This window comes from Lineus longissimus, chromosome 4 (assembly GCF_910592395.1).
Source record: "Lineus longissimus chromosome 4, tnLinLong1.2, whole genome shotgun sequence".
In the NCBI taxonomy this organism is placed as follows: Eukaryota; Metazoa; Nemertea; class Pilidiophora; order Heteronemertea; family Lineidae; genus Lineus; species Lineus longissimus.
In genome coordinates, this window is record NC_088311.1 from 10,292,365 (window position 1) to 10,320,171 (window position 27,807).

Genomic DNA, 27,807 nt, shown 5'->3' on the forward strand with positions numbered 1-27,807 from the left:
TAAGAAAATTAGTAAGATAAGTGCACAAGTGAAGCAATCTAAACATTAAAGCAACTGCTTGGGCACAAGATTGATGGTTGTCGTGGACCAACTGAACCGGTGCTGTACGAAGAAAGTACACATTAGCCTGGTGGTTACTCCTTTTTTTCGTCACCACCAGACTCTACCATGAGGCAAATACTGACTGAGCTGTGATGATAGCTGGTCACCGGTCACTATATCGGATGGCCAAAACAACCTGTCACACATGTCACAGTACACTATAGTATAAGTGAATATCCCAAATATTATACCAGAGCAATGAAAGTTAACCGGATCCAATAATCTCTTCCTGCTGTATCATCAGAAATTACAGCTTCATTGCCCCAGTTAGGGCCTTTGATTAGACTATGACTCAAATCAGAATTACCTTATCCCTGGCAAATCAATTAATTAATTGATTTGCATTGAGCCTCAGTCGGTGCAGATAACAATCTGATTTACACGGAAAAAGCAACAAAAGCAACAAGCCACAGACCTCTCGTAGACTCTAGTCCGGACAACTCTCTATCAGTAATAAAGGACAGAACTTGTTAGTCCCAAGTTCAACTGTACACAGTGACAGTAGAACCTCTCTATAAAGGACACCTTCAAATGCTGTCCTTAATAGAGAGGGGTCCTGACTAGAGTAGAGATATAGCGCCTCATGCAGTGTTTTCCACAAGGCCATTATCAGGGCGCCCCATCCTACCTGTAACCTTGGCACTAATGCCAGCTTACCACCCTACCTTGGAAGAGCCACCCTACCTTGTAAAGGGTTTCTTTAGAGCCACCCTACTTTGATGGCTTGAATTGGTACCTGGCTACCCTACCTTGTGTAGCACACTCACAATACATGTACATTTGTGTACTAATACTTCTTAAATATCCAGGGTACCACCCTACCTTGAGAAAATTAAGCTCGTGGGATACTCTACTACTCATTGAGAGTCTTTAGCCACCGTGAGAGTTAAAGGGGGACTAGCCCAGGCAGGAGGAGAGGGGCTAATTTGGCCATCTTCAAGGGACTAGTATACAGTAAGGCCTTACTAAGGCAAGGGCCCTTGGTAAAGTCAGACTTAGCACTAAATATATCCCTCGACCTCGTACAAACGTGAATCATTTCGACCTACTGTGAGATGCGAGACTGAGACTGAGAGACCCCTATTATTGGCGACTTTGTGTAACTTTATCTTGCCTGCCTAGCTGCTGCTTATTTTGTCCCTTTAAGGAATTTAGGAAACAAAATGACGATAGGCTTATATAACATAGAATATAGTGAAAAAGAATTAGAAAGACTTTCTACTTACGCCAAGGAAACTTCTGCCTGTTTTTCATCGAAGGGTTTGGCCGCTGGTAACAAGAGATGATATCATCGCCAGTGATGCCACGATAACCGTCTTTATATCGGGAGGATTTAGGCCTACTTTTACATTTGCAATTTGAATAATTTAGTGTTATTACTGTTGGCATGGTCGGGGTTTCATGCAGCTGGCACTGCTGCTGCTGCTCAGCCTCAGGACTGACACTAGCGACAGCAGGTGGTGCTGGTGGTACTGGTGATGGGCATCTCTCATTCATCAAAGGTGGAGGTTTCAACTTCAAGTGCCCAAATTTCGGCCAGTAACCATCCTTCATCATATTCAATGTCTATCAATCACGTACCCTCCAATTTTTGTTTTGTCTAGAAATAAAAATCGGACTGATGACTACGCGACGGCAGGCATGCTCCACCGACATGACCGATGCATGGGGCGATGTCCACAGCATCTGTTTATCATGTTGTCATGACGACAAGAATGACAGCTGGGCACGTGCTGATACGTGATGGGCAATGACATCTACCAGCAATGAATGGAACCAAAATCTTTCTATGGGATGCAAAAACTATATAAATTACTAATTTGTACACTCCGGATGCAGTGGACCGGCCTGAAGGAAAGACGACCTGGATGACAAATAGGAGTCTACAAATTTCGTGATCTCACAAGGGACAAAAAATGACGGATCTTGCAAGAGTCAACAATATACTATTTGTGTCGTCTGCCTTTATAAAATATTTGACGGATTGAAACAAATTGATGGTTTGCGAGGGAAGGGGGGGGGGGCGTATGCTGAAAACGCTACGAAACCCCGAAACATGACAGGGTAAACATGACAAATACTGAAAATAAAGCGCTGATGATCAAGAGAGGGTCTAGAGGAGACCATAGAGTGTCCACTGAGGCCACAAGTCGTTGTGTGTGATTTTGTAATCAGAGATTGCCCTCTCCTGGACCAGAGCCTGGTTGTTCAAAACAAATTTTGTCACTAACGCTGACGTTAACTTAACTTCAGGTGATTAATATACAAACTAAGGGCAACGGGTCCTTTTAACGCCAAGTTAAGTTGACGCTGACGCGTAAGGAGACCCAAATAGTCTACTTTCGGTAAGCCGCACTAAATTTATCGTCTGCTAAAATTGATAGATTGCTGTATCGGCGCCCTATATGTGGGTATCCGGCCGTTATCTCGTTCAAATAGCAATCAACGTGGTTTAATATCAATATATCTTCAAAAAGTGAAAGATCATAATACATTTGTAAGGTTTAATAAGTTATGTTATTTCTTTAGAATTGATTTTAACAAAACAGACAAAATTGTAACCAATATGTATCGTCGTCTGCTAATTCTCCAGATAACAAAATGGCTGCTCCAGATGAACTCGGTAATTTTTCTCCGATAATTTGTCTAATTATGGCTGATATTCCTTCAAGATCTTCTAATATTTGATGATAATATCCTTCAAATGATAATGGAGTATCTTTGTGCCACGTCGTCACTGACCAAGTTCTTTTTAATTTCCCTTATTTGACCAATTGTCTTACCGGCACTGCAAGTCTGGATGCAAATGTACAGTGGTGACCGTGTGCAATGCACAGTACACACGGAGATGACTTGATGACTTGACATTTTACCATCCATGCAAAAAAAGTGGACCACAAGAATGTCCAGTCCGAATCAGTATGCATGATATACGTTTTTACATTGTTTGTGGACTTGTTTTTTGGCAGTCTTCATCCTGACATCCATCCAACGATCTTTTTTTCTTCGAAATGCATGGAACTGTGGAAATGGATGCATCGTAGACGTAGTCGAATGAACCATCGACCTATAATGGCTGAGACAGTCGGATTTACGCCATATAAAAGAAAGCTCCTTGAAGTATTTTTTTCTTTTATTGTCTTTAGTTTTAAGACGCATGGCTAGACAGTCAATCCATCTTTTCGGTAACATAGTCAACTGTCCTGAATTGTTCCTGCCACGTGTTTTTTTTTTGTGCCTGAGATACTATACGACACTTAAGAAGTTGGCCCGGAAGTGGCGATGGTACGTTTTAGACAATGGGACTGGGAGACTTCTAAAATGTGGAATTGGAAATGATTGCATCCTTGCTTTGCCAGTTGGCAGATTCCATATTTTAGCAGTGTCCCATTGTCTAAAATGTACTGTTGCCACTTCCAGGCTAGGCATGTGCTCCTCCTGCTGGTTAGTAAAGAAATTTTCAGTTTTGATTTTGTTCTGCTAACTACAGCGTGTATACTGTTACTGCAATAATGCAAGGTGACTCGTATCTTTTTCTTTTTTATGTCAAGGTTTGTTGGAGCGGGTTTTTCTAAGGATTGGGTCGGCAGAAAGTGATGAACAGCTTGAAAATGAGCTCGCAAGATTCCTCACGCCAGTTCTGCTCAAGTTATCCAGTCAGCAGAAAGGAGTACGAGAAAAGGTGAGTTAAAAAGAGTTCTATCCCCACCAACGTTTTAGTTGTAGTTCACTTTGAATCTGAGTTTGTCTTTTTAAAAATCTTCATGGTCACTATCACATTGGTTTCAGGTCATGGAATGGCTGAGATTCCAGCCAAGGATTAAGTTTTGCTTAAATTTAAATTACCAAGTTTAATCTTTTGAAAAACGTCCTTCATGGTAATTATCAAAATGTTTTCAGGTCATGGAGTTACTGGTTCACATCAACAAACGGGTAAAAAGTCGCCCAAAACTCCAATTGCCTATTGATGCTTTGTTGGAACAATATCTGGATCCGCAGTCCTCACCATTCATAACGGTAAGCTACCAATTGAAGATAATCATAAATATGTCTACCAGTACATGCCACTCTCATTTAGGTATTAAAGTTTAACCCTCTTTGGTAACATGTGACATGCAAAATTGCAACTTCAATTTTGCCTGTGCCACCAAAAAAAATCAAGTGTCTTCATCATTCATAGTTGTGTGCCACCCGAGTTTTGCCTCATGCTACCAACTTAGACTTTCCTGAGACTGAGAGTGAACTTTGATCTTGTTGAATTGCAAAAGTCTCTTTTTCCTAACAGTCCTCTGTTCATTGTACTATTAATTAAACAGAGAACTTAAAACAAGTTTTTCGTTGGATATGTTACGGGGCTCGGTAAAGTTCAACTGAAGAACTCAAGATGTTTCCGCAATGTTGTTCTAGTGACCTGCAGACCAATAATCTTTTAAATGGAAAAATATTGTTTTCTCTATGACAGTTTGAATGTCCACTACATCTGCTTGGATCCTTTCGAACCGTCCAGGCCCTTTCTTAGTCGTTTTTTCCATAAAATATCATACTTCCTCTTCAGAATTTCAACATCCTCTACATCAAGCTGGGATATCCCCGACTCGACCCTGCCAAGCAAGCAGAATTGGTTCCCTCGCTGATCAGTTGTTTGGAGACAAAACCAACCCCTCAACAAGACTGCCTGATGCAGCTGATGATACCAGTGCTGAAGCATGTCCAGATACCAAAGGATGAGAAGGAGAGGAATGCCAAGTTTGGACTTGTCGACAAGCCCAAGGCTTACGAGTTGATGCTGAGTTTTATGCTGGATTACCTTCTTTTGCCATACAAGTAAGTTATACTGTCAGGGAATGTGTATAGTGTAATGTAAAAGTATAAATCGCCTCGCAAATGAGAGATTTTTGTCGCTGCAACCTGCAACAGAGCCATGAAAACATGAGGAGTGGCTGCAATTCAACCAACGACCGCATTCCAGCCACAGTCATTTTGTTGTCAATGCTCCGCTGCAGGTTGTAACAGCTTTGTTGAACAATTTTCATCTTTTTGGAAAACAAGAACTAAACTCCAAATCAAAAGAAAGAAATTGTGCATGTACACAAAGATCTTTTAGCAAATTGAATTGACCTACATGTAATTGCGTGTGTCTGTTAATTTGTAATTTGATTGCAGCTTGATTGCGCCAAGCCAAGGTTCAACTTCTGCACCTCCACCACCTGGTCTCAGCGAACAGGCCTACAAGAGAGTTGTAGGAGAGACACCACCGTCACCGGAACAGCTGGAGCAGGTAATAACTCGTCGAGTCTATCATTTCGGAAGTCTTTAAAGAGCTGAAAATATAGTTGATGCTCAGTCTTAAATCTGATTCACATGTGTTCTGCTTTTAGTAATGTAGGTGTATGATATTGATTTACTTTGTCAGGGCAGCAGGCCAGGCTTAGAAGATAAAATTGTTAAGGGGTGTACCTTGACTAGATGGCGTCCTCACTACCCCATTGGATGGCAACACACATGGATACCAAAAGATGAGCTGGCTAACAAAACCAAATTTTTTATGGTAATGTTATTGCTGAAACACTATATATGCTCATAACAAATCGACACATTATTATTACATCCTTCAATTTCAGTCCAAGCTTGGTATTCTGAAGTTCCTTGGTGCGGAGGTGTTTCGTGAGGAGGACATTGTGTGTCATTACGTCATTGCACTCTCGGACACCAGGCATAGCATCGCAACAACTGCGGACCTTGAACTCAAAAAGATCATTGGGTGAGTGTTATTATTGGAAGTAGTAATAATGTTATAATGTTGAAGAATATGAGATACCACAGTAGTGTTATATGGATATTGTGGACCTCAGATACGTTATGACACCTACAAGAGCGTGCTCCTATCGTACTATGCCAGGACAAGAAATTAAGAAATCTGAGGGCACCCATTTAATGTCCAGTTGGGAAAAATGTGGCCTTGCTAATTCAAATCAATGAACGTGAAAAAAGTCTAGGGCACCACGGCCGGTGGCCTCATTGCTTGGTTACATTCTAGTAGCAATGTGCTCTAGGTTACTTGGCCAGAGAGCATTGTGAAGGATTGATTGTGGCTGTGGGATGCAGTAGGAGTTTTACGGCTGCAGGACATGATAAAATTCATAAATAATTTAAATATTGCCGTGTTAAAGAAAGCTGAGCAGATTACAAATCGATGTCGCTCATATTTTGTTTTTCGCTGTTGATAAAACACCTTTAATTCAGTTTAATAAAAACATTCATGAATATTCAAGAATTTATTTTTCATTTTCAGAACTTTTGATGTTGAGAAACCTGCATTTGTTCAGAAACTCTACAGAATATTTCAAGGTTCTGTGCAAGTGAAGGGACAGGTAAGCATGTTGTTGTTGGTGAGAGAATTCAGCGAATGGAGAAATCAGATCATCGTGTTAATAATTTTCTGCCGAATTTGTGTGCCAGGAATTGAAACTGAGGTACCAAACCCCCGAGGGTGAAGCTGAAACGACGAAGTTGGCACCTCTAAAATGCCTCCTCGCATTGAATAATTTGATAATTTATCATAATCCAGGTGGCTTTTGGTTGAGTTACCAAGACCCTCTGCACTCAGAACCAGGCTAATAGATTTTCCCTTTGAATACCGCAGAAATTATAATTGGGTATTACGAGGTTTTTCAGAAACCCTTGGAAGCTGTGTCTCGAATTAGTATGATTGATGTTGACATGTTGATCATCAGTCTAGCTCGTATTTTATTCCAGAAAGTTGCCAATCCCACTCAAGTCCGGACTCAAGCTAACACTCGAATACGTCTCAAGATATTTCCATACTTTCTGAAGTCTAGAGAGGCAACTAATGTGTTCCCTGCATGCATACAGGTAGGGAAGACAAATGTGACAGACAGTGGAGCCTCCCTTAGCGGACACCTCTCTATTAAGGACAACCTTTCTGTTGCTAAAACCAAAGAGCTATTACTGAAGATGCTATATGATTCCTAGCAGTAAAATGAAAAAAAATGAAATGTTCTTATATAGTGCTTGTACTGTCTTAGTGCTTGTACTGTCTCAAAGCGCTTTACATTCAATCCCCAGACTAATCCAGTAACCTTTCTGTCGAAACCAAGAGCGCTTATCCTGCTACACTTGGCCATTACAAGCCAGTTGAAAGTACCAAGTTGCACTGGCCGAGTTTCAACCCCACGACCTTCCACTGACAAGTCCAATGGTCTTCCACTGTTTACTGAGCTTCCCGCATTAGAACTATGCTAAATCAATGTTTTCTTTTCACTCTCCCCAGGTGATCTTTGACTGTCTCTATGGAACCAACACCAACCAGAAGCTGAAGCACATGACTGTGCAGTTTGTTCATCACGTCTGCTTCAAGTGAGTAGCCATCTTTACTAGGACTAAGACTCTTAGAAGGAATACTTCTAAGGGACTTTTTTACCCCGGTACAGACATTTTCTCACCCTTTATCAAATGAAGTGGCAGGTTTTGAGCATTGGGGATGATGCTAGCATGAACAATTGCTGTTGGCCGTGCCTGTATCCAAACGTTGTGTTTGTGACAAGGCCTTTAGTGTCAGTGCTCCCAGACTCTGGAATGAACTTCCAAGGAACTTCAGGGAATCAGAGTCTGTGGACATTTTCAAAAAGAGACTAAAGGGACACCTGTTTTTGTAGACATTTGTGAACTTTTTAACAGCGCCTTGAGCACCATTTCCATGGTGGATCTGGCGCTATACAAGACTCCGTATTGATTTGATGTTGGTGCAATACTTACCTTTGAACATGACCATAGAATTAGAGCACTTTCACCAGTGTTAACAGTTTTTCAGTACATATTGCCAATGTTATTATCGAGAAAGGGCATAATTATATTTTGCGCTGCATTTACAAGATTGGAAATTCTCTTCTCTTAGGGAAAGGAAAGAATTAGCCTTGAGAGTTAACATTCTTACCTTTTCAGTGCAACTGATGCCAAGTTTAATTCCGTCGCACCAGTGTTGCTGTCTGGAATGATGAAGCTTGTCGGTGAAGCGAAAGATGTAAGGCAACTTTTATCAAAACTGCTACTTCCAGTAAAGGATTTCTTTATCACATGAGGTGTTTGATAGCATGTCTCGACTTTAAAACTCAGCAAATTCAAAGTTAGCTCTTCCACCGATGGAGATAGGTGTACTCCAAAAACTGAAGCTTGATGTACTCAGGGCTGCCTATTCTTACACATTTGAGGGAAATTTACCCATTCTCAGGCAGGTTTATACTTTGCTAGGGACAGTTTACAAGTTGACTCGAGGAAAAGTGTTTAAAAATCGTGCTATAATCATCAGAAAATCCATAAATTACCTGTTTCTGTGTCTGATTTACACTTTTATACCAAAGGTTTTATATATTGCTGGACTTATGGGAGGCAGTTCGGTAGTACTAGAAGTAGAACAACAAATGTCATTATTATGTATATCAATTTTCCATTCTCATTCTGTTTTTAGGACAACAAGTTGCGTGGACTTGCCTACATGGCCGTGGGGAAGATCATCAAGAGGGTACCAAGACTTGTGGCAGATGACGTGGCTCTCCTTCAAACCCTGTTTGATGCCCTGTCAAATGTAAGTTAGACTCACCTTTATGGTATCAGTAATTAAAAGGGCCCCACTCATAACCAATTATAATTGCTGCTTCCTGCAATTATATAATTGCTGCTTCCTGCAATTATATAATTGCTGCTTCCTGCAATTATAATTGCTGCTAGAAGAGGTGTTGTGCGACAAAAAGATCTCTTTTCTGCAGGTAAACCAGTTGTTTGATATTATTACTGCTATCACCAATTCTTGACGCAGGTACCTGTGAAAGTCACCGCAAGTGAGTCATCATCATCATATGCGATTTAAATCGCAGGCAACAGCAATTTAGATTGCTAGTTTGCCGGCTGCTTAAGAGACGTTGTCTCTCCGTTAGAGTGCAGCAACTGGTGGGGCCCAGCAGCTTTACACACATGACATCGCACAACAAGAACATCTGACATAAAAAACAAAAAAATACAAGTTTTGGAAGATTCGTATTGTCTTGTTTTTGTAGGAAGAGGCAGATACAAGACTCGCTGTGCAGGAGACCTTGTCACTGATCGCAACAGCCATAGAGGGGAAGGTCACTGGGAACAATCTGTCCTTCTTGGAGGCTTTGGTCATGCAGAATGTAGAAAAGGTAACTTAGACTACTTTTGGTGTGATCACTTACTTATGGCTCTTGACCCTAGTTGGACATAAGGCCACATGGTGTGATTTTGGTGTGATTGGTGGCTGATAATTGTGATTGGTGCACAACTATTTTTCTTCTGCTTTTGCCTTTGTCTCGGGGTTTCATTCTTCAAGAACACTGAAACTTCTGTCAAAGTGGCGCAGTTGAACGATCAGCGCTTGGCACCTCGTCCCAGGTTCAATTCCCGGCCAGTCCCCATACACTTCTGTGATGCAGAGATGACCCCCTTCGACAGTGTAGGTTTCCACCCTCTGTATTAAGCACAGTGATTTTGGTCCAGAATCTTGAATTTCCATTGAATTTGACCTCTGTGAATCAAGACACATCTGTATTTGCAAAGCCACACATCAATGCCCTTATGTATGTAGACTGCATTTGAAAATGACTTGGTTCATTCTTCAATTCACGCTTGAATCGTGAGCCATGACTCATGATACGTGACAGCGTGACTACGTGACTGTAACGTCTGTGTAAACTCAGCCTCAAGGGAGGAGAGCCTGACAATCAATGATGAAAACCATTCAGAGTTCCGGTATGGAGAGTATAAAAAAATGTACAGTTTAACCTGACACAAACACTTCCTCTTTAATTTACAACTTGTATTCTTCATTGTAGCCCGAGGCTCAAGCACGTCTGATGGCAGTCCAGTTCGCCAAGTCAGTCTTTCCATCAAGTCACATCCCGTCAAGATACCTTCTGCTGTTAGCTTGTGGAGATAGGTAAGCTCAGATCAAACTAGTGTTGATTCTTCTTCCTCTTCTGTGTTGTCGAATTTATTCACGGTATTACGGGAACTCCACTGGCTCCCTGTCAAGAGTAGGATCATCTTCAAAGTCCTGCTCTTGTGTTTCAAGGCCAGATGTTGTTCCGCTCCTGAATACCTGTCTTGCTGCCTCCAGAACCACTCCAGAATGCGTCCTACCAGGTTATCCTGCTCAGAGCTTTTCATTGTCCCTCGAACAAAATCTCGGTATGGTGACAGAAGCTTCTCTGTTGCAGGTCCCAAACTCTGGAACCAACTCCCAGCCCCATCAGATCAATCACTGATCTGATGCAATTCCAAGTCCGCCCTAAAGTCCTGGCTATTTTTCATGTAGGTGTTTTTCTTGCGCTTTGAGCGCGGCAACCTGGAAGGGCGCACAACAAATCATGTACTGTATTGTATTGTATTGTTCACAGATTGGTGTTTTCGATAGAAAGGCACTGCATGATATGTCACTAAAGGTCTTACAACATGATCAACCAATGGAAGCAATGTTATATCTCTGTCTCTGTCTGACTTTCTCTAAGCGCAGAATTAGAATTGGTATTAGAAGTAAGTGTTGTGTTTTAAATTCTAAATTTTGAGCAGCGTTCTTTAACATTGGACTTAGTGTTATTCACGAAGTTTGCGAAAATAAAATGCCAACAATAATTTGGCCTACAGTATTGTAGAAACAGAAGATGTGGCCAACAAAATGTCTCGAGTTTATTTTGATTTCTCGCAGCAAAGAGGAAGTGTACACAGAGGCCAAGAAGGGGCTGCGCCTCCAGCCTTTGTCTGACAAAGCTCTCATCCTGGGAGAGGATGCACCAAAGGCCTTGCCGCCATTCAAGGACATCATTGAATACATTTTGGAGAAGGTAAATTTTCATCTCATCCTATATGAGGCACGCGATAGTCTCAGTAAGCAGTTCTTTGGCTAAAAAATATTTAAATCCCATACTTAAGTGGGTGACCCTTGAAAGATTTGGTTTCAGGGCTTGATAAAGATTCTGAATTAGATATATGATATCTGACAATAAACCTAAAACTTTAACTTTAATTGAGATCAAATACTTTAAAAATTCCAAAACCTCCACAACTGAGGCTTTAACAGCAGGGAGATTTAAAGTAACTCATCCATACTCATAATTCCAGGCCAACCAGAGGCTAAAGACGACGAAGAAATATGTATCTGGGAACAATGTTTCACCATTCAACCCGGGGACATTTGCCGAGACTCTTAGCTACCTACGAATGTGCTTGGCCTATAATGCTGGTGTGAGGCCAGACCAAGAAGCTGAGGATAATAATCCCCAAGACCAGGCTCCAGCGATCTCCAAGTTTGTCCAGCAGTTGATGGAGGAGAGCCCAGGGGAGACCGGGCCGGTGCAGACATATGTCAAACTGATACAGCAGCACCTCACTGCCATGGGAGGTAGGGAAACTTGTCTATCCAGCTTGAGACTTGACAACTAGTCACTTTCGTCAGTAACAATACAAGTATCTTCAAAATTTCATTCCTTAGGAGAGAATTTCTTATGTTAAAAGATTTTTTTGTTTTTCTGTTATTGAAAACAACTCTTGAGCCTTAAAAAGTTACACAAGTGACTGTTGCCCCGCGGAGATTCTATAAGCCACTATCCCACTATTATTGAATGAATTGTTCACTTCTACAGGGTCTGGAGCTATGTACTGTCTGTTGGAGATTGTTGCTGTTGCTAAGGTTTTCATGGCCACAAGATTCACCAGCAAGATGGACTGGATCAAGGTAGGTTAAAGACCGTTTTCATTTGCTTTTCTTAAATGACAGTTGCCTTTGGTACCAATTAGATATGCCCATTTTATATCCCGTTGATGCCACTACACATCAAGCCATATAAAATTGTAAGTTGATCTCGTGAAAGTTATTAGTGGTTCCTAGTGCCCATTGTCATAACTCTCTAGAAATAACTGCAATACAAATCGGTCAAAACTAGTGCAAATGTCTGAAGAACACATTGCATTAGACATGTTAGAGAAAATTCTCCATTGAGGTGGACTTATTTTAAAGAGTGAAGTAATGGATCCAAAGAAACAGACCAGGGCGTTGCTTTCTAAATTGAGGGGGGACACGGGTCAGGACAGAGAAAAAGTTTCGGGTTCAATATAAAAAATGGGAATAAAAATGTGGATCAAGTTACATACGAATCAATTTGTTTTTCAGACTTTCATGTTCAGCAGCCGTGAAGACATGCGGGAATACGCATCCCAGCTGTATGCCATCATCATTGCCGTCGCTGTCGATGATGCCACTTTCGTAAAGCATATTGGCGAGTTGATCAAGAATCTCAAAGACAAGGTACATTATGGGAATTTCAGTCATGCCTTGTCCCAAACCTTGTTTGTGAAAAATTGATCAAAGATTGTTGCAGAAAATATAAAAGGAATCTATTCAGCATAGCTTCCTGTTGTCATTTGTATCCAAAACATACGGTAATCAAATTGAGAAAGAGTCAGAGTCCAGAATTTGACTCTAACAACTGGAATTTATCGAAGTGTCTGATTTTTCGTGCCTTCAAACTCTGGCTTTATCTTTTCTCAGATTTTGAAGGCGAGTCCCAAAGGTCCAGATTTAAGGCATGCTTGTGGAATGGTATCCCTTGAGCCAAAATGATATTTTTTTCATCTGTATGAGGAAAAGTGATCATTATAATTTCCATTAAAATGATATTTTACTCTCTATCTCTGCTACTTTTTTACCTGAATCTGATGCTTGCTTGTGGAATGGTATCCCTTGAAACCAAAATGAGATTTTTTTTCATCTGTATGAGGAAAAGTGATCATTATCATTTCCATTCAAATGATATTTTACTCTTTATCTCTGCTACTTTTTCACTTGAATCTGATGCATGCTTGTGGAATGGTATCCCTTGAAACCAAAATGAGATTTTTTTTCATCTGCATGAGGAAAAGGGATCATTATCATTTCCGTCAAAATGTTATTTCGTTATTTTTATCTCTGCTACTTTTTCACCTGAATCTGATGCAATTTCAGCCCTTGGAGTGTCAGCATGGCTCATTGCTTGCACTCGGCTACAGTGTCATTCAGAAGGTCCAGTGTCAGAGGCAGGCGTCTGGAGATGTGGTCATGGAAGATATGGAGGCCGCTCAGGGCCCTGTCAAACTCAACGATGCCATATTCGAAGCAGTCAAAGCAATTGGTGAGTTTGTTTATCATCAGGTCACTCAGATGTTCTCAAAGGGTAGATCTGGACGTCGTATTTCAGTGGATTAACCCTTGTATTGCATTGTACTGTGCATGCACAGTACCCACTATGCTGTGAGAATTAGCTCAACATAAGGTAATTTAGCTTGGATGTCTAAAGTAGGTCTGTTTCACTTCCCTTGCCTGTACCTTGTGTGACATCACCAACCTGAGGTCGACCAAGTTGATTTTGTTGTGCAGTTACGGATGTAAGAAAACTTCACAAGCGCACGTCGTGGTGCTATTTTTTCCCCAGAAACAGTGCCGGATGTATTGTACAATGATGCTGACTGCAAACCGAACCTAAGCATCAAGCTATAGGTAATGATACAGAATTAAAAATCAAATATTTTCATCATCAACCCATTGTTTCAGTTGCCCTAGGAATATCAGCTTTGGAAGCACTTTTGAAGGGTAAAATATACGGTTGTTGGAATGCCTATTTTCTTATTTTCAACATGGTGAATATGTTTTATGAGTGGGGAACTTCAGAGTACCAGTATATGAACCTTGTAAAAGTTGACTTCGTAACAGTCAGTGGAGGCCATTGAGAGACACAGAAAACCTACATATAGCCCCATACCAGCAGACAAAAGACAACATGGTATGTGGTGATGCTTTCTTTTGATTGCAGCTGGTTTGTTGTGGCTCTCATAGGCCATATCTAACTGACTCGAAGTAAACTATTTCATTTAGCTTCTGGTAGTGAGGAATGTGCACACCTACTAAAGTTTCCTGAAAACCCTACTACAATTTTGGGGTTCTGTAGTGGTTTAGAATGAAATAGATGTAGGTTTTGAGATCCATATCCTCATGGGTGATTGGCATGCGTTTCTATTTCTGATATGAATTTAGTAGTGGCTCTGGTAATCACGCTGGCCCTCTTCCCCAAGCATGTTCAGTAGTTTTGGAATCTAGGTTCTTGTATGTTCCATCTTAAGTTGGTTTGATGCCCATTGCGTCTCTCCCCACAGAAGTACTCTTGCTCTGTCTCCTCTTCTGACTGCCTTCTCTTTCAGAACTGTCAGGAGAGGCCATTGAGAGACACGCTATTTGTGATTTTAACCTTTCTTTTTCTATGTTAGGTGAGAATGTTTCCAAGAGTAATAGCCATAGCCTTCTGAGTACTGGGGCCATGACAGCCCTGGGAGAGATTGGCCGGTGTATGGCATTACCCCTACCAAATGGAGAGGAAGCGGACTCCACTGGAAGTGCGGCCACAAAATACTCCCTGGTTAAATGTCTTATAGATATTGTGCAGTCAACAAAGCAGAATAATAGGGTAAGGAAGTTAATGTATTACAAATGGCCGGAAATAAACCTGCTAATTTGTATGCCCTGTACCAGCCGACGCATGGCAGGAGACACCCAGGTCGCCACCAAATGTCCTACCTGTCTTCTCCCAGTCACTGCTTGGAGATGGAGACAGATTGCTGACACCATGCCAAGTTGAAGACCTGGCCCAGGATAGAGTTAGCTTGAGGAAGCGTGAGGCCACTCGCTGTGAAGATGACTAATGATGATTATGATGATGATGTATATGACCACTGATTATCCTAGCAATACAAAACTGGTCTTTTCAGAATGAAATGAACATACAATTTATCCACTTGGGATTTGGCATTGAACATTGGAAGTAGGGTAATCTTGATGAGTCAGGGTCACCTTTAACCTCACTAAGTCAATTTGGTGAATCCAAGGTTCTGTGAGTTTCTTCCAAGGTCATCTTTTAAATACAATTTGATAAACTGTATCTTTATTGATATTCCCAGGTGCGAGAAAAGGCATCTCTGACGCTAGGCTACCTGTGTGTGGGCGAGGCTAACTTCTGCCACAGGAGGAAGGTGATTGAAGGACTTCTAGACTGCGCCCAGCCCAACCAACTCGAGCTCCATTTCACTGTTGGCGAGGCCCTTGTCTACTGTGCTCTTGGCCCGTTTTCTGCCATGGCTCGCGACCTCTGGACAGAGGAGGAGAAGGACTTTCAGGTGAGATGAATTTTTCTTTGATCTCGATTTCACTGTTGGCAAGGCCCTGGTTCACTGCATCTGCCATGGGAAGCTGTCATCAACTTAGGGCCGCGAAAGTTATCATCATGAATGAACGTCCTCATTAATCATGTTTTTAATATTCTCTGTCGCAGTCCCACATGATAAAAAAATGTGTTAATCATAATTTTTCATTACAGCCTCTGGTCAAAGACCCTAAGGAGGAACTTGAATGGTTGGTTGATCTACTCCTGAAGAAGTACATCGTACACGTCAATCCTCACATCAGACAGGCCGCCTGCATATGGTTGGTTGCCTTGGTGAAGAGGTGTGGGACGAGGCCACCGGTCCAGGCTCGCCTACAAGAGATCCAGCCTGCCTTCATGAGCATGTTGTCGGAGAGCAATGGTAAGTGTGTAGAGTATCGATGTCAAAGCTAGTGGAGGGGTGGATCAAGGATTGGATGATCTCATGTCAATAAAATAGAAATGCAACCTTGGATTGCAAGTTGAGAATCATGATGTATGCAACCCACGATTATTACGCCAAAAACACCTTATAGGAATCAACCATATTTAAGGGGTGTCAGTTTAGATGATTTGTAATGTTTTATTTCAGAAATGAGCCAGGATGTAGCTTCAAAAGGCCTAGGAGTGGTGTATGAAAACTGCACAAAGGAACAAAAGGATGGATTGGTGTCTGTTCTCGTCAACACATTGATGAGTGGAAAGAGGTAGGCTTAGAAATTGAGGAGTTGTGGTCTAGTGACTTGGCTAGTTGTCAGTAGGTCCTTGGTTCCAACCCTACTGTCAGTGTGAGACTCTTGGCAAGTCTCTATGTCCAACTTACCTTACACCAGAGGAGTGATGGAGGGGGGGGGCAGAAATGCTGAGGTTGTAGCACTCATTGAGAAGCTCATCTGAGTTCTACTATAAGGTTTCAGGGTAGAACTGGTTTAAAGTGAAGTCTGATGATAACCTCTGCTATAGTTGATATCAGACTATGAAACCCACTTTGACTTTGAGTTTAGCTTTCATTGAAAACAGACTTTGCGTCCCTTCAAAAATTCGTGCATCTGATTTAATGTGCTGCACAATGGCAATGTTAACTCTGGGAATCTAGCCGTGGCAAGATTTTAACTAATGAATATCTGCGTATGGATTTACTGATGTGAACTTATTGGTTGACCAAACTTAAAGATTTTACCGAATCTTGTCACTATCTATGCTTGTTATTTCAGGCCCCAAACTCAAGTGACTGGTGAGACGAAGCTGTTTCAAGAAGGATCTCTTGGAAAGACACCAGAAGGGTTTGTATATTTTAAGGCAAAGAAATATGTTCGACTAAAATTCTGTCCTTGGGCTATTGATATCATTCAAAACGTTGAGCCTGGTAGCCAAGTGGTTAACATTGCCAGCGACCACATAATAGAGTCCAAGTTCAATCCCGGGGAGAACCCAGCGTGGCTGTCAAGGAACTAAAATTCCTGGCTCTTTACAATCCTTCCAATGAGACTTAAAACCAAGGTCCTTTTATCTGATGTCTACTTCAGGGCAAGCAAGGACCCTTCCAAGTATGAAACTCGTTGGGAGTCTGACTTGTAGTTATTGGAATTCAGAAAGTGAATTTTAAACGAAGCCCTTGGGTTTCCTATCTTTCTTATCCCCTTTCATGATTTGTATAACATATTTCACTTCCAATTTCAGGAGTAACCTATCAACTTACAAGGAACTGTGTGCAATTGCTAGTGACCTGAACCAACCTGATCTGATCTATAAGTTCATGCATCTTGCCAACCACAATGCGGTATGGAATTCTAAAAAGGTGGGTTTGTCATGAAGAAACCATTCTGTTGATCAAGGCCTGATGCCATGGCCAAATCTCTCATCAGGAGGAGGACAGAGACACAACGTTGGCAGCCAAGAGAAGGGTGGTAAGCCCTTGTTTCGAATTCGATACAAAAACTGCCTGGCTTGCAAATAATACTGTCGCCGAGCAGATTAAATTTCTCACCCGTTGAAAGGGGTGTAGATTAAAGCTGCTCAGTGCTGGCACCTGCCTGTCGTAAGGGGCTTTAAAAATGTCCTGCAAACTGATGAATGATTAAACTAGACATAGGCTCTTTTCTTTGGTCTATAAGTAACTTACATTTAGAGATGTTGCATTAAAGGCTTTGGAAATGACGTTTGTTATGATGAAAGTTTTTGATGATTTTTTTCCAGGGTGCTGCGTATGGTTTCTCGACCATCGCCGCCCAGGCTGGGGAGCAGTTGTCTCCATATCTACATCAGATCGTGCCTAAACTCTACCGGTACCAGTTCGATCCCAACCCGAGAATACAGCAGGCAATGTCAAGCATTTGGGATTCTCTAGTCACAGATTCTAAGAAAACGGTAAGAAAATATGGACGAGTTTTGAACAGGGTGGTCTGTCCGACACTTTTGTTTTATACTTGAGTGAATAACTGTGAAAAATCTGCTTATTTGTATTACCTGAAAGCTTTGAAAATTGTGTCAGATACTTGTACTTACTTCTGATGGCTTACCTTTGTTGTTCCAGGTTGATAAATACTTGAAAAAGATTCTTGACGATCTTCGAGTGAATCTTACGAACAATCAGTGGAGAGTGAGAGAATCAAGGTAAGAATTGAAGGAAGGTATATTGATGATATTAAGTCATGTGTTTTCCTGCCATATTGTTGATTGGTGTTTGGTTTATTGATGATATTAAGTCATGTGTTTTCCTGCCATATTGTTGATTGGTGTTTGGTTTATTGATGATATTAAGTCATGTGTTTTCCTGCCATATTGTTGATTGGTGTTTGGTTTATTGATGATATTATATAAGTCATGTGTTTCCCTGCCATAGTGTTGATTGGTGTTTGGTTTATTGATGATATTAAGTCATGTGTTTTCCTGCCATAGTGTTGATTGGTGTTTGGTTTATTGATGATATTAAGTCATGTGTTTTCCTGCCATATTGTTGATTGGTGTTTTCTTGGTGTTTTTTAAATACAGTAGAACCTCTCTATTCAGGACACCCTCGGGACTGACAAGTGCTGTCCTTAATAGAGAGGTGTCCTGATTAGAGAGGTCAAATTGAATGGAAACAACCAATTTGGGACCAAAACTAGTTTCCTTAATAGAGAGGTTGTCCTTAATAAAGAGGTGTCCGCTAACAGAGGTTCCATTGTACCAAGTCCAATGCAAGTGAGGAAACTTTACTCGTACATGTAAGTGGTGGAAGAGCTGAATTCATTCTTCTTTTTTTGGCCATAAAAACATTCTAAAAATCTCATTTTGTTTTGTAGTTGCCTTGCCCTGAGTGACTTATTCCGTGGTAGACAGCTCGATGAGGTTGTCGACCAGTTCCCTGAGTTATGGGACACTTGTTTCAGGGTGAGAGATGACATCAAGGTGAGTTAGATCTTTCTAACTTTCTTTTTTTCCTGAAGTTTTGTGTGGAAGAATTGTAAGATGTAAGGTCATGAGTGTAACTCCTGGCTCACATGATATTTATCCCAGTATCATTTTGAAGGTTTCTGTTCTACACTGGTTCTGAACGAGGGATTATTAGGCCACTCTTCTCCAGATTGAAATTGTTAGAATATAAAATGTTGGGATTTGTATAAGCATTTACGCTTTGCTTCCCTTGCAGGAATCGGTACGTCTGGCTGCCGAGTCTGCCCTGAAGGCCCTCAGTAGGGTGTCCATCAAGATGTGTGATCTAAACTATGGTAAAGTCGGGGAAGAGGCCATCAGCATGGTGTTGCCTTGTCTGCTCAAGTCTGGCCTCATGAGTCAAGTCAAGGAAGTCAGAATTGTTAGGTAGATTCATTGGGATATACATGTATGACATTTCCCCTGTGTATGAGAGTTGGTACTGCAATGAGTGAGAACTGTTTACTCCAAAATCTTTGCACCTCTTTTTTGCGCCTCTGAGAAGGACAAAATGGCAACTAGGCTGAGGTTCAGACCTATGATCCTTGTGATAGTAAGTTGGTAACCTACAGATGGAGATTTTTTGTTAACAAAATGATATCATTCAGACGTCATGCATGAATTATTGGCTGGGAGCGTGCGTGTGCCTAATTCCTCTCAACAGAGGGTGGTGTGATGCAATAATTTCAAAGCCGCATGACCAATGTCAGATTCACTTGGATATGAGGAGTTGTTCTCACCTACCTCATGGAGTATATTTGAGAATAAAACATGAATACAATTTTGGACGAGGCCACCCGTACATCATGGGTTAAACATTATTATGTTGTCGAGAGAAATATCAGCAGGGGAATGGTTTATCACAGCCTTCCTCAACAAACACCTTGCTGGGAGGTTGCAATTTACAAATTGTTGTGACATCATCAAATATCTATCTATACCAGTTTAATACCCACTGCATGACACTGGTAAAAATGTGACTAAAAGTAGAAGATTGCCAACATTTCCTTTAAAAATATCATTGTTGTATTTTGTCTTACAGTTTGACCACCATTCTGAAAATCAGTAAGAATGCTGGCCGTCTCCTGAAGCCCCACATTCCACTCCTTGTTGCTGCTCTCCTAGAATCGCTGAGTGGGCTGGAACCACAGGTCCTCAACTATCTCAGCCTGCATGTGGGTTCGGATCAGAACACACAAGACAAGGTACGATAGTGTTTTTTCTTCTGTTTGAGCGACGAAAGCAGTGGTGTCTTCACCTTCGTGCATCTGCTGGTAAAACCCATCTCGACTCGACCATTGCATCACAACTATCGAGATCCACAGAGTGATGTAGCGATCTCAAAACATTGCGGGTCAAGATGGTAAAACTGGTAATGGCTTAGTTTGATATCAATCACAGTTTACAGCGATCATAACTCATGCGATGACCAGATATTTTTGTTTGCGTACAATAATCTCAGGTGGATGCAATAAAAATTGTTTGTTTGTGAGGCGCTTTCAGGCCACCAAGAACTTAGGCATTGGTTCTTTTGCATAGCACTTCTTGACTCTCTGGCTCTCCTGTTTCAGCTGGACAGTGCCAGGATTGCTGCCTCCAAGACATCACCCATGATGGAAACAATAAATTTAGTAAGTTTTGCTATCTCTTTCGCCATATTATAATCCTTCTGGATGAAGTGATGGGTACCTTCTGTGAGCTCTCTAGCAATTTGTTCTAGTGCATTGAACCAGAATAGCTGACCTTCGTTGGCTTTAGTATTTGGTCCATGTTTTTGGGGTTACAAGCAAAAGTTTGTCTGAAAATATGTCTTGCTTTTTATTTATTGTGTTCTGTGTCTCACTAATTTACTTATTCCAGTGCGTGCAATATGTTGATGATGGTGTGTTGGCAGAGCTTGTGCCCAGGCTGATAGAACTGATCCGAAGTGGCATCGGAGTTGGAACAAAGGTGAGATATCTTTAGTGCAGTCTAGGTTATTTTGTTTGTCTGAAATGCCCAGGTGAGATATCTTCAGTGCAGTGTGGGTTATTTTGTTTGTCTGAAATACCCAGGTGAGATATCTTCAGTGCAGTCTGGGTAATTTTGTTTGTCTGAAATGCCCAGGTGAGATATCTTCAGTGCAGTCTGGGTTATTTTGTTTGTCTGAAATTCCAAATGCTAAATGAGGAGAAATCATCCTGAAAATTCCAAAACCTCATGTTCTGTGTTCTCAGATTCTTTCCACCTGGTAATCTTGGCATGTGCAGTTTGTTTCATACTTACTTACTTAACTACATCATGATGGTTTAAGCCATCACAAATGCGAGGGAAGTTCTGGCTCTCGTTTCTGTAACTGTATTTTGCAACAGAATGTTAACCGTGTTGGTGAAAAGTTGAGATAATGATTGTCAGAGATAACATTTTTAGTTAGATCCCAGGAGGGTTTGCCTTTGATGAATTATTTCACCATTCTGTCCAAATGACATTGTCGTGTCGGATTTTCAGTGGATAGTAGCGCCAGACACAGAAAGAATTAGCCATCAGATGCAAGGCAACATTTGAACAGAGATAATGGGGCATACCACCTAGGCTACATATAAGACAGGATTATCAAGCCATGGACCCAAGGTCATCTTCTATGAAAGTCACCAGACAAAAAGGAAAATAGTAGAAAAGACACTTTCCCTGATTAACCCTTTATCCTCCTTTTCAGGCTGGTTGTGCAAGTTTTGTCATCTCTCTAGTCCAGCAGTGTCCTAAAGATGTCGCCCCATATGCTGGTAAACTGATGAGTGCCCTCCTAGCTGGTCTTGGAGATAGGAACACATCGACGAGGAAGGCCTATGCCTCCGCCCTGGCTTACATTGCCAAGGTCAGTAATATGAAACAGCGATTTTTTTCCTGCCCATACTTTACCTTTTAAAGGGGTTGTGTGAATTAGGGGTCCAAAACAGGAATTTTGTCTTCATGAGGCCGGATATATCCAAAATGAGGTTAAGTTACGGAAAAAATATGTATAATGATTTTTTTTTCGAAAATGACTGTGAGTTTCAAATTTTCTGCCAAATGTCCTTATAACGTCATAGTGTACCGGCTTGCTAGCCAGCGGCAGCGCGAACAATCAACGAAGATTTGCCGTTTTGCCACAGGAAGTACCGTTTAGTAATAAACATGGCTGCTTTCGCATTAGGCGACAATTCAAGGCAGAGCATTGCCGAGGCATTCTAGTCTTTGTTTTGTTTTGTTATGGTTAGCCTACGTCAGACATATCAGACGCGATCAATCGATGTGCGAATGACCACACATCGACTGAGTCATCGCCGAATGCATTCTGCTCCACAATGATACCACGCATGCGCGAACTTCAAATTTGCGCGGGAAGTTGCAGACCTTGCTATGCGGATTACTCGGGAACTACTGGGCCGATTTTTAAAAAAATGACATTGGCATCTTCAGCTCAGTGTCTAGAAGCAGAATTTTCACTTCATAGTGGCGTACCTTTTACTTCACAAAACCCCTTTAATGGTCTCTTACATGTGTCTTAATCTTATGTCAGTAACGTCAGGATGATTGTACCTGCACCGTCAGGTGGTGCTAGCATTTTAACTATCTGTATTTTTGTCATTATTGTTATGTAGGCTATAAGGTCTTGACTGTTGTCTTTTCCAGACTGCCAAAGACAGTAGTGTTGAGAAACTTATAACAAAACTCAAGGGTTGGTACTTGGAGAAAGAAGGTATGTTTACCGTTGTTTTCTATTCAGACCAAAGTTTTCTATTCAGGTGTGCAGATATATTGTGCATTATACCAAAACCTTTTTAATTATACTAATTAAGCCAATAATTACCTAATGAAAAACTTAAGCTTTCTGGAAATGGTAAGTTTTGTTGATTTAAACAAATGCAATATCATAAATTTTTTTCTTTTTATAATTTTCCAAACTACTTCACCTTTTCACCTCTGTGGAATTTCACCTTTCAGAGGAATCTGCCAAGAAGTCTTGCGGTTATGCCCTGAACGCCATGTCACGTCATGCACCAGATATACTCAAGCGACATGCCTCGCTCGCTCTGCCATTAGCCTTTCTAGCCATGCATGAGAAAGTCCCTGAAGACGCAGGTAGGGATTCAAATAATCCATGAGAAGCTAAGCTGCATCAGATTTCACTTTTGGACAGGCATGTTACAACAGTGAATGATGAAAAATAGGAGTCTTTATTTAAAAAATAACTGTACAAAAATTACATTGTATTCCTTCAGGACTTCTAACAAAACAATTATTCCTGCTTTTCCTTCCTTCTAACAAAAAGATTACATTCTTTCTAGATACGAATTCAACCTCTGAAAAGAATACCGTATGGATGGAGGTCTGGCTGGATTCAACTCCAGGTAAGAATGTCAAACAACTTGGAGTTTTTAACGTTCAATGGCCAGAGTCGCCACAAACTGCAAAAATTAAATCAGTATGGCCTTAATACCTACAAGAAACAATTTAGTCCCCAGACAGCAATGGAGTCACAATATCAGCCTACATAACCCCAGGCCACTTGAGCTGTGAACACCTCAGATATTGGCAAGCAATGCCATGAAGTCGCAATATTAGCCTGCCAAACCCCAGGCCACATGAACTGAACACCTCAGATATGAGCAAAATATCTAAATGAACCTTGTATATTTTTTTATGTTTGTTTATTATTTACTCTTACTTGTTATCTCAACAGGGACAGAAGCTGGCATACGGCTTTACCTACAAGAAATCGTTGCCATCACCCAGATAGCTATCGAGTCCCAGTCGTGGCCGACGAAAGCCCAGGCTGCTAGAGCTATGAACACGATCGCTGAGAAGTCCGGGAATAACCTCCTCCAGCCTCACCTGAACGTCCTGCTCTTAGCTTTGATATCTGGTCTCTCTGGGAGGACATGGGATGGGAAGGAAGCATTACTTCATGCTGTGGCTACTGTGTGTAAGAAATGCAAGTGAGTAGCCTTTGAAACGTTTCTGGGAAATTGGTTGAGTAATGGTTGAGATGCTGAGCTTATAACCTACCCCTGTAAGACGTTCTCTCCGCAGTAATTATGAACGGCAAACCCCTTTAATGAGATTGTGACTGATATTACTCAATGTACCTGGCAGTGAAGTAATATGGGGCAATATCCCTTCATGACTTGATTTTCTTATTCTCTCATGTGTATCTATTTGTCTCTTCAGGACAACCATTTTAGAGCGAGAAGCTAACCAGGATTATGTCACAGTAGAAACTGTTCTTGATGCAGTATATAAGGAGTGTAAGAAGGAAAGAATCCCGTACAAGATGGCAGCGACGGAAAGTTTCTCGAACATTCTGGAAGAATTTGAAATCGATCGATTTAAAGAGCTCTTTGAACTGTTACAACCAATGCTTGGAAAGGTGAGTTTAGTAACTAGAGTAGGAACAATATTGATCTCCTCTTTAACTTTGACATTTCAGGAACTGTAGCCCCCCTCGTGTCAATTCTTTTTTCTTGAATTTCACTGGCAAGTACATCAATGTTTATTTGAAATAGCTAAGTTTATCATCTCCTATGTACAAGTATACCAAAATAAAATTGCATGCCCACACAATAAATGAAAAAATTTGTCACGGCCCTGTCCCCTCGGAAGCAGCAGATTTTGGCTCTCCTTCTCAAACCAACCCGTATTTAGTAGCAGGATTTTTGGTTAAATGTCTACATTCTACCATTCTGCAGAAGAAATCTGACGATGATGAGGACATAGAGAAAACAGTTAAGCTTCAGTTCCATGAAAGAAGTATGGAAAGCTTAGGAAGAGCCTGGCCAAAGATCCCTCATACTCAGGGTAAGCCCTTCTCCCATTCTTCAACTCGAAGGGGCGTAGCATGGTGTTGGCCTGGGCGGTTGGATTTCTCACTGCCAGACTCCCTGTTACTACAGGTAACATTTAGCCGAGAGTATCAAGTTTGATTACCAGGGTTCGAAGTTAAGTCCTATCAGTTGTATATTCCATAGAACTTTTAGCCAATGGAGTTTGAACAATCTGAAAATTTGTTCCCATAGTGAATACAATGTTTGGAGGAGCTCAGTGGCATCAGGGGTAATAATGTCATGCACTTTGAGTGACTGAAACCAGTTGGATTTAGCACTGTACAAGTCTCATAATCATTATTGTTATTACTGTACATGTACTCATTTGAATGTATTATACTTTTTTTACAGATCAATATTTTGTTGACTTTAACAAACTTGTTGTGCTGATGTTATCAAGTACTTGGAAAGTACAAGTTGCTACTTTGAAGGCGACTTGCAAAGTATGGGACAGGTGAGTCTACAGGTCCAATAACGTTTTTGCTATACTGGCCCACTCGTGGCGTGTGCTTTCTGCAATCAAGGCAGTTTACAAGACCACTACGAGGTTCAATCTGATCACTGGATTGGAAATTACTGGAGATTGTCTTCAGTGTCACAATTATTGTCCACGATGACTTCCTCAGGACTGATGTTGTTCACGACTGATTTCGCAACTTCCAAATTTGTTTGTTATGGGCATCTAATGTTGAAACCTAACCCAGGGATGTGAGGACGTTTTGACTTGACACAGTATGTCCAGTGTTTTTGATAAGGTTGCTGCAAAGGAAGGAAAATCCCCTATCTACAAACTAAAAAAAAGCTTGAAGTTGTTTTTTGGGCTTTCTAGGCTGACCAATGAAAAAAAGAAGGTGCAAAAATTCTAAATTACGTTATATATTTCAGTAGTTTAATTCCACCTTCTTTTTACCTAGGTTACTGATGAGCAAAGAGAAACAAAACGCCCTGCCTGACGTCTGCTCTTGTGTGATTCCTGCACTTTGCCAATGCCTGGCTGATCCAAAATACACATCTGTCCGGACAGAGACTGTCTCTGTTGTTGATAAGATTATAGAAAAACTAACAGGTAAACATCTTTTGGGGTTTAGATAAACTAAATTAAAATGAAAAAATTCCACTCCACACATGATCCAATTTTTGTCAGATTTTCTGAAAATGCTGATTTGCTGAATTTTGCTGTCATGTTGATATATCACAAGTCGTAAAATAAATTTGTATTCAGTGAGGCACTACTATTTTCTGAAATTGATGATTCGGGGCCTGGTGGCCTAAAAATAGTAGCTCTTATGCAAGACCTGAATCGGCAGCATCAGAGATTGGATGAAAAACTTGATGGTGTATTTTGCTGTCAAGTCGATATAACACTGTCATGTCGATATAACACTGTCATGTCGATATAACACTGTCAAGTCGATATAACACTGTCATGTCAATATAACATAAGTTGTAAAATAGCTCTTTTGCATTCAGTGGGGGCACTGCTAGTATTTTCGATATTTATTTGAAAAGCAGATGTTTTTTAGATTTATCTGAAAATAGATGTACTGAAGGTTTTCATTCTACTTTCTACCAGAATTCGATGTGATCAAGTCAGTCCCCGAAGACACCATTTCCAAGCTGTACGACTCGTTAGATTCCATGTTAAAGACCGGCGAACCAGGTATTGCGGATCGTATCAATGTTACCAAGGCCAAAATCTTGAGTTGTCGTGATATCGAAATGAAGGACGTCAAGTAAAGAATGGAGATAGAATATCTCTCAGAACTCTGAACAAGAAACGGCAGTATTTCTTTGTCTTATACAGAGAGGTGGCGCACTACTCTGATTGAATGATTGGGCGATTCCAAATCTCATATTATGCCAGTTTTTATTTGGTTTTCTCTTTCTCCTTGTTTAACTTGGTCATACAGCCTTGAAGTCGTAGGCAATGTCCAGTAGGACTGGAGCAGGCCCTTGAGCCATATCTCATTTTAGTTACAGTCGCTATCTATAAAACATACATCAGACATGCGCGCAAATAAGAATTGAAAAGTAGAATCGGCACTTGACTTACATAAGCACACCAGCTTGAAGTCTGTGTATATCACATTTTAATATGTTGCTTGCTGACATCGTTATGCACCAGTACATGTTTTTCAAATTTCTCCGTTTATTTATGTTTTCTTCGGGACCCATTCCTTTGATTTAATTGCCTGATAACTTAACATACAAGACAGCTTTATGTTGTTCTTATGACGCAACCCCGACATTTTGCCCCCGGTTGCAGATTTTCTGTGATATTAGCCCATTCTGCCAACAGTATTAAGGCCTTAGTAATTTATAAGATTACATGTAGTGCATGCTTTGGTTGCTGTACTTTTGCTTCTTGTTGGCCTGGTTTATTTTTGATAGATGCATGTTGACCGTTGATGGAGCTGCTGTGGTGTTGTGGCTCAGACTCTCGCCTAACGGTCACGAGATCCCTGGTTCGATTCCCACAGTTGGTGTGAGACTCAAGGCTGGTCTCGTTGTCTAACCTGCCTGACTCCACCCAGTTGTATGCACAGATTGTTGCACTGATCGAGCAGCTCTTCTGAAGTTCCAGTCTGAAGTCTATTGAAAGGTTTCAGGACAGAACAGGTTGAAGTTTGAAGTCAGTTGATGACCTACATATCATGGTACCTATAAGATATCGAGACTACAAACCCAAGAGTTTAACTTTAACTTTTTATTTCAATATGGATATGGGTCTTTTTTTCTCGTCCGATGATTTCTCATATGTAGCTCGTTATGATTTCAAAACCGTGGTGAAGGTCTTGGCTGATGAAGTACACCACCAACTCTAAAGGTCTGCATGTATGGGAATCATTCGATATCCTGATCATGAAAATACATGTTAAACTTATAAAGATCTTATAAAAAAGTAAATACCATGACTTGTATGCTTGATTTAAGTATGTTGCGATTCTTTGGCAAATATCTACACTTTCCTCAGTAATGTAAACCTCATACTAAAAGTTACATAAGGAATTATGTAATCCGCCAAAATGAAAATTCTGGAGAAAAAATTCTGAAAATGTCGCAATTGACAGTAGTATGCTCTCAATAGGAGAATATTCACAATGCTACTTAATTGATTTTTCACCATTTGATGGTCGGGTAAGCTGTTCTGTAGAAGTCAAACAGAGTACTTGAATAAATTTGCTCAATGTGCT

The 27,807-nt window shown here is 40.9% G+C and overlaps 1 protein-coding gene across 2 annotated transcripts; it reads left to right on the plus strand.

Annotated features, from left to right (window-relative positions):
• Positions 1–2,703: 2,703 nt before the first annotated feature.
• On the plus strand, positions 2,704–27,806 carry LOC135486439 (proteasome adapter and scaffold protein ECM29-like). 2 transcript variants are annotated; one of them, XM_064769222.1, is made up of 42 exons: positions 2,704–2,725; positions 3,654–3,784; positions 4,003–4,119; positions 4,658–4,926; positions 5,266–5,380; positions 5,724–5,863; positions 6,395–6,473; positions 6,859–6,975; positions 7,394–7,479; positions 8,065–8,143; positions 8,588–8,704; positions 9,174–9,299; positions 9,969–10,072; positions 10,841–10,976; positions 11,254–11,533; positions 11,775–11,866; positions 12,302–12,436; positions 13,133–13,298; positions 13,718–13,756; positions 14,428–14,624; positions 15,115–15,330; positions 15,531–15,738; positions 15,949–16,063; positions 16,571–16,639; positions 17,037–17,154; positions 17,553–17,723; positions 17,890–17,969; positions 18,641–18,746; positions 18,988–19,157; positions 19,813–19,975; positions 20,342–20,401; positions 20,631–20,720; positions 21,466–21,624; positions 22,422–22,488; positions 22,734–22,871; positions 23,078–23,140; positions 23,473–23,728; positions 23,961–24,159; positions 24,479–24,587; positions 24,965–25,067; positions 25,528–25,679; positions 26,187–27,806. In XM_064769222.1, the coding sequence occupies exons 1-42, from the start codon at positions 2,704–2,706 to the stop codon at positions 26,348–26,350; spliced, it is 5,523 nt and encodes a 1,840-aa protein (XP_064625292.1). In that variant the 3' UTR covers positions 26,351–27,806. The 2 variants fall into 2 exon arrangements, with proteins under 2 accessions (XP_064625292.1, XP_064625293.1); XM_064769223.1 differs by lacking the exon at positions 13,718–13,756.
• The last annotated feature ends 1 nt before the right edge of the window (position 27,807 follows it).

Bases quoted from the DNA above. Each gene is read 5' to 3' on its own strand.
- LOC135486439 (XM_064769222.1), top strand. From the start codon at position 2,704: ATGGCTGCTCCAGATGAACTCG. The intron at 10,073-10,840 runs GTAAGCTCAGAT...GATTTCTCGCAG, and splicing joins CTGTTAGCTTGTGGAGATAG to CAAAGAGGAAGTGTACACAG. The intron at 12,437-13,132 runs GTACATTATGGG...ATGCAATTTCAG, and splicing joins TCAAGAATCTCAAAGACAAG to CCCTTGGAGTGTCAGCATGG.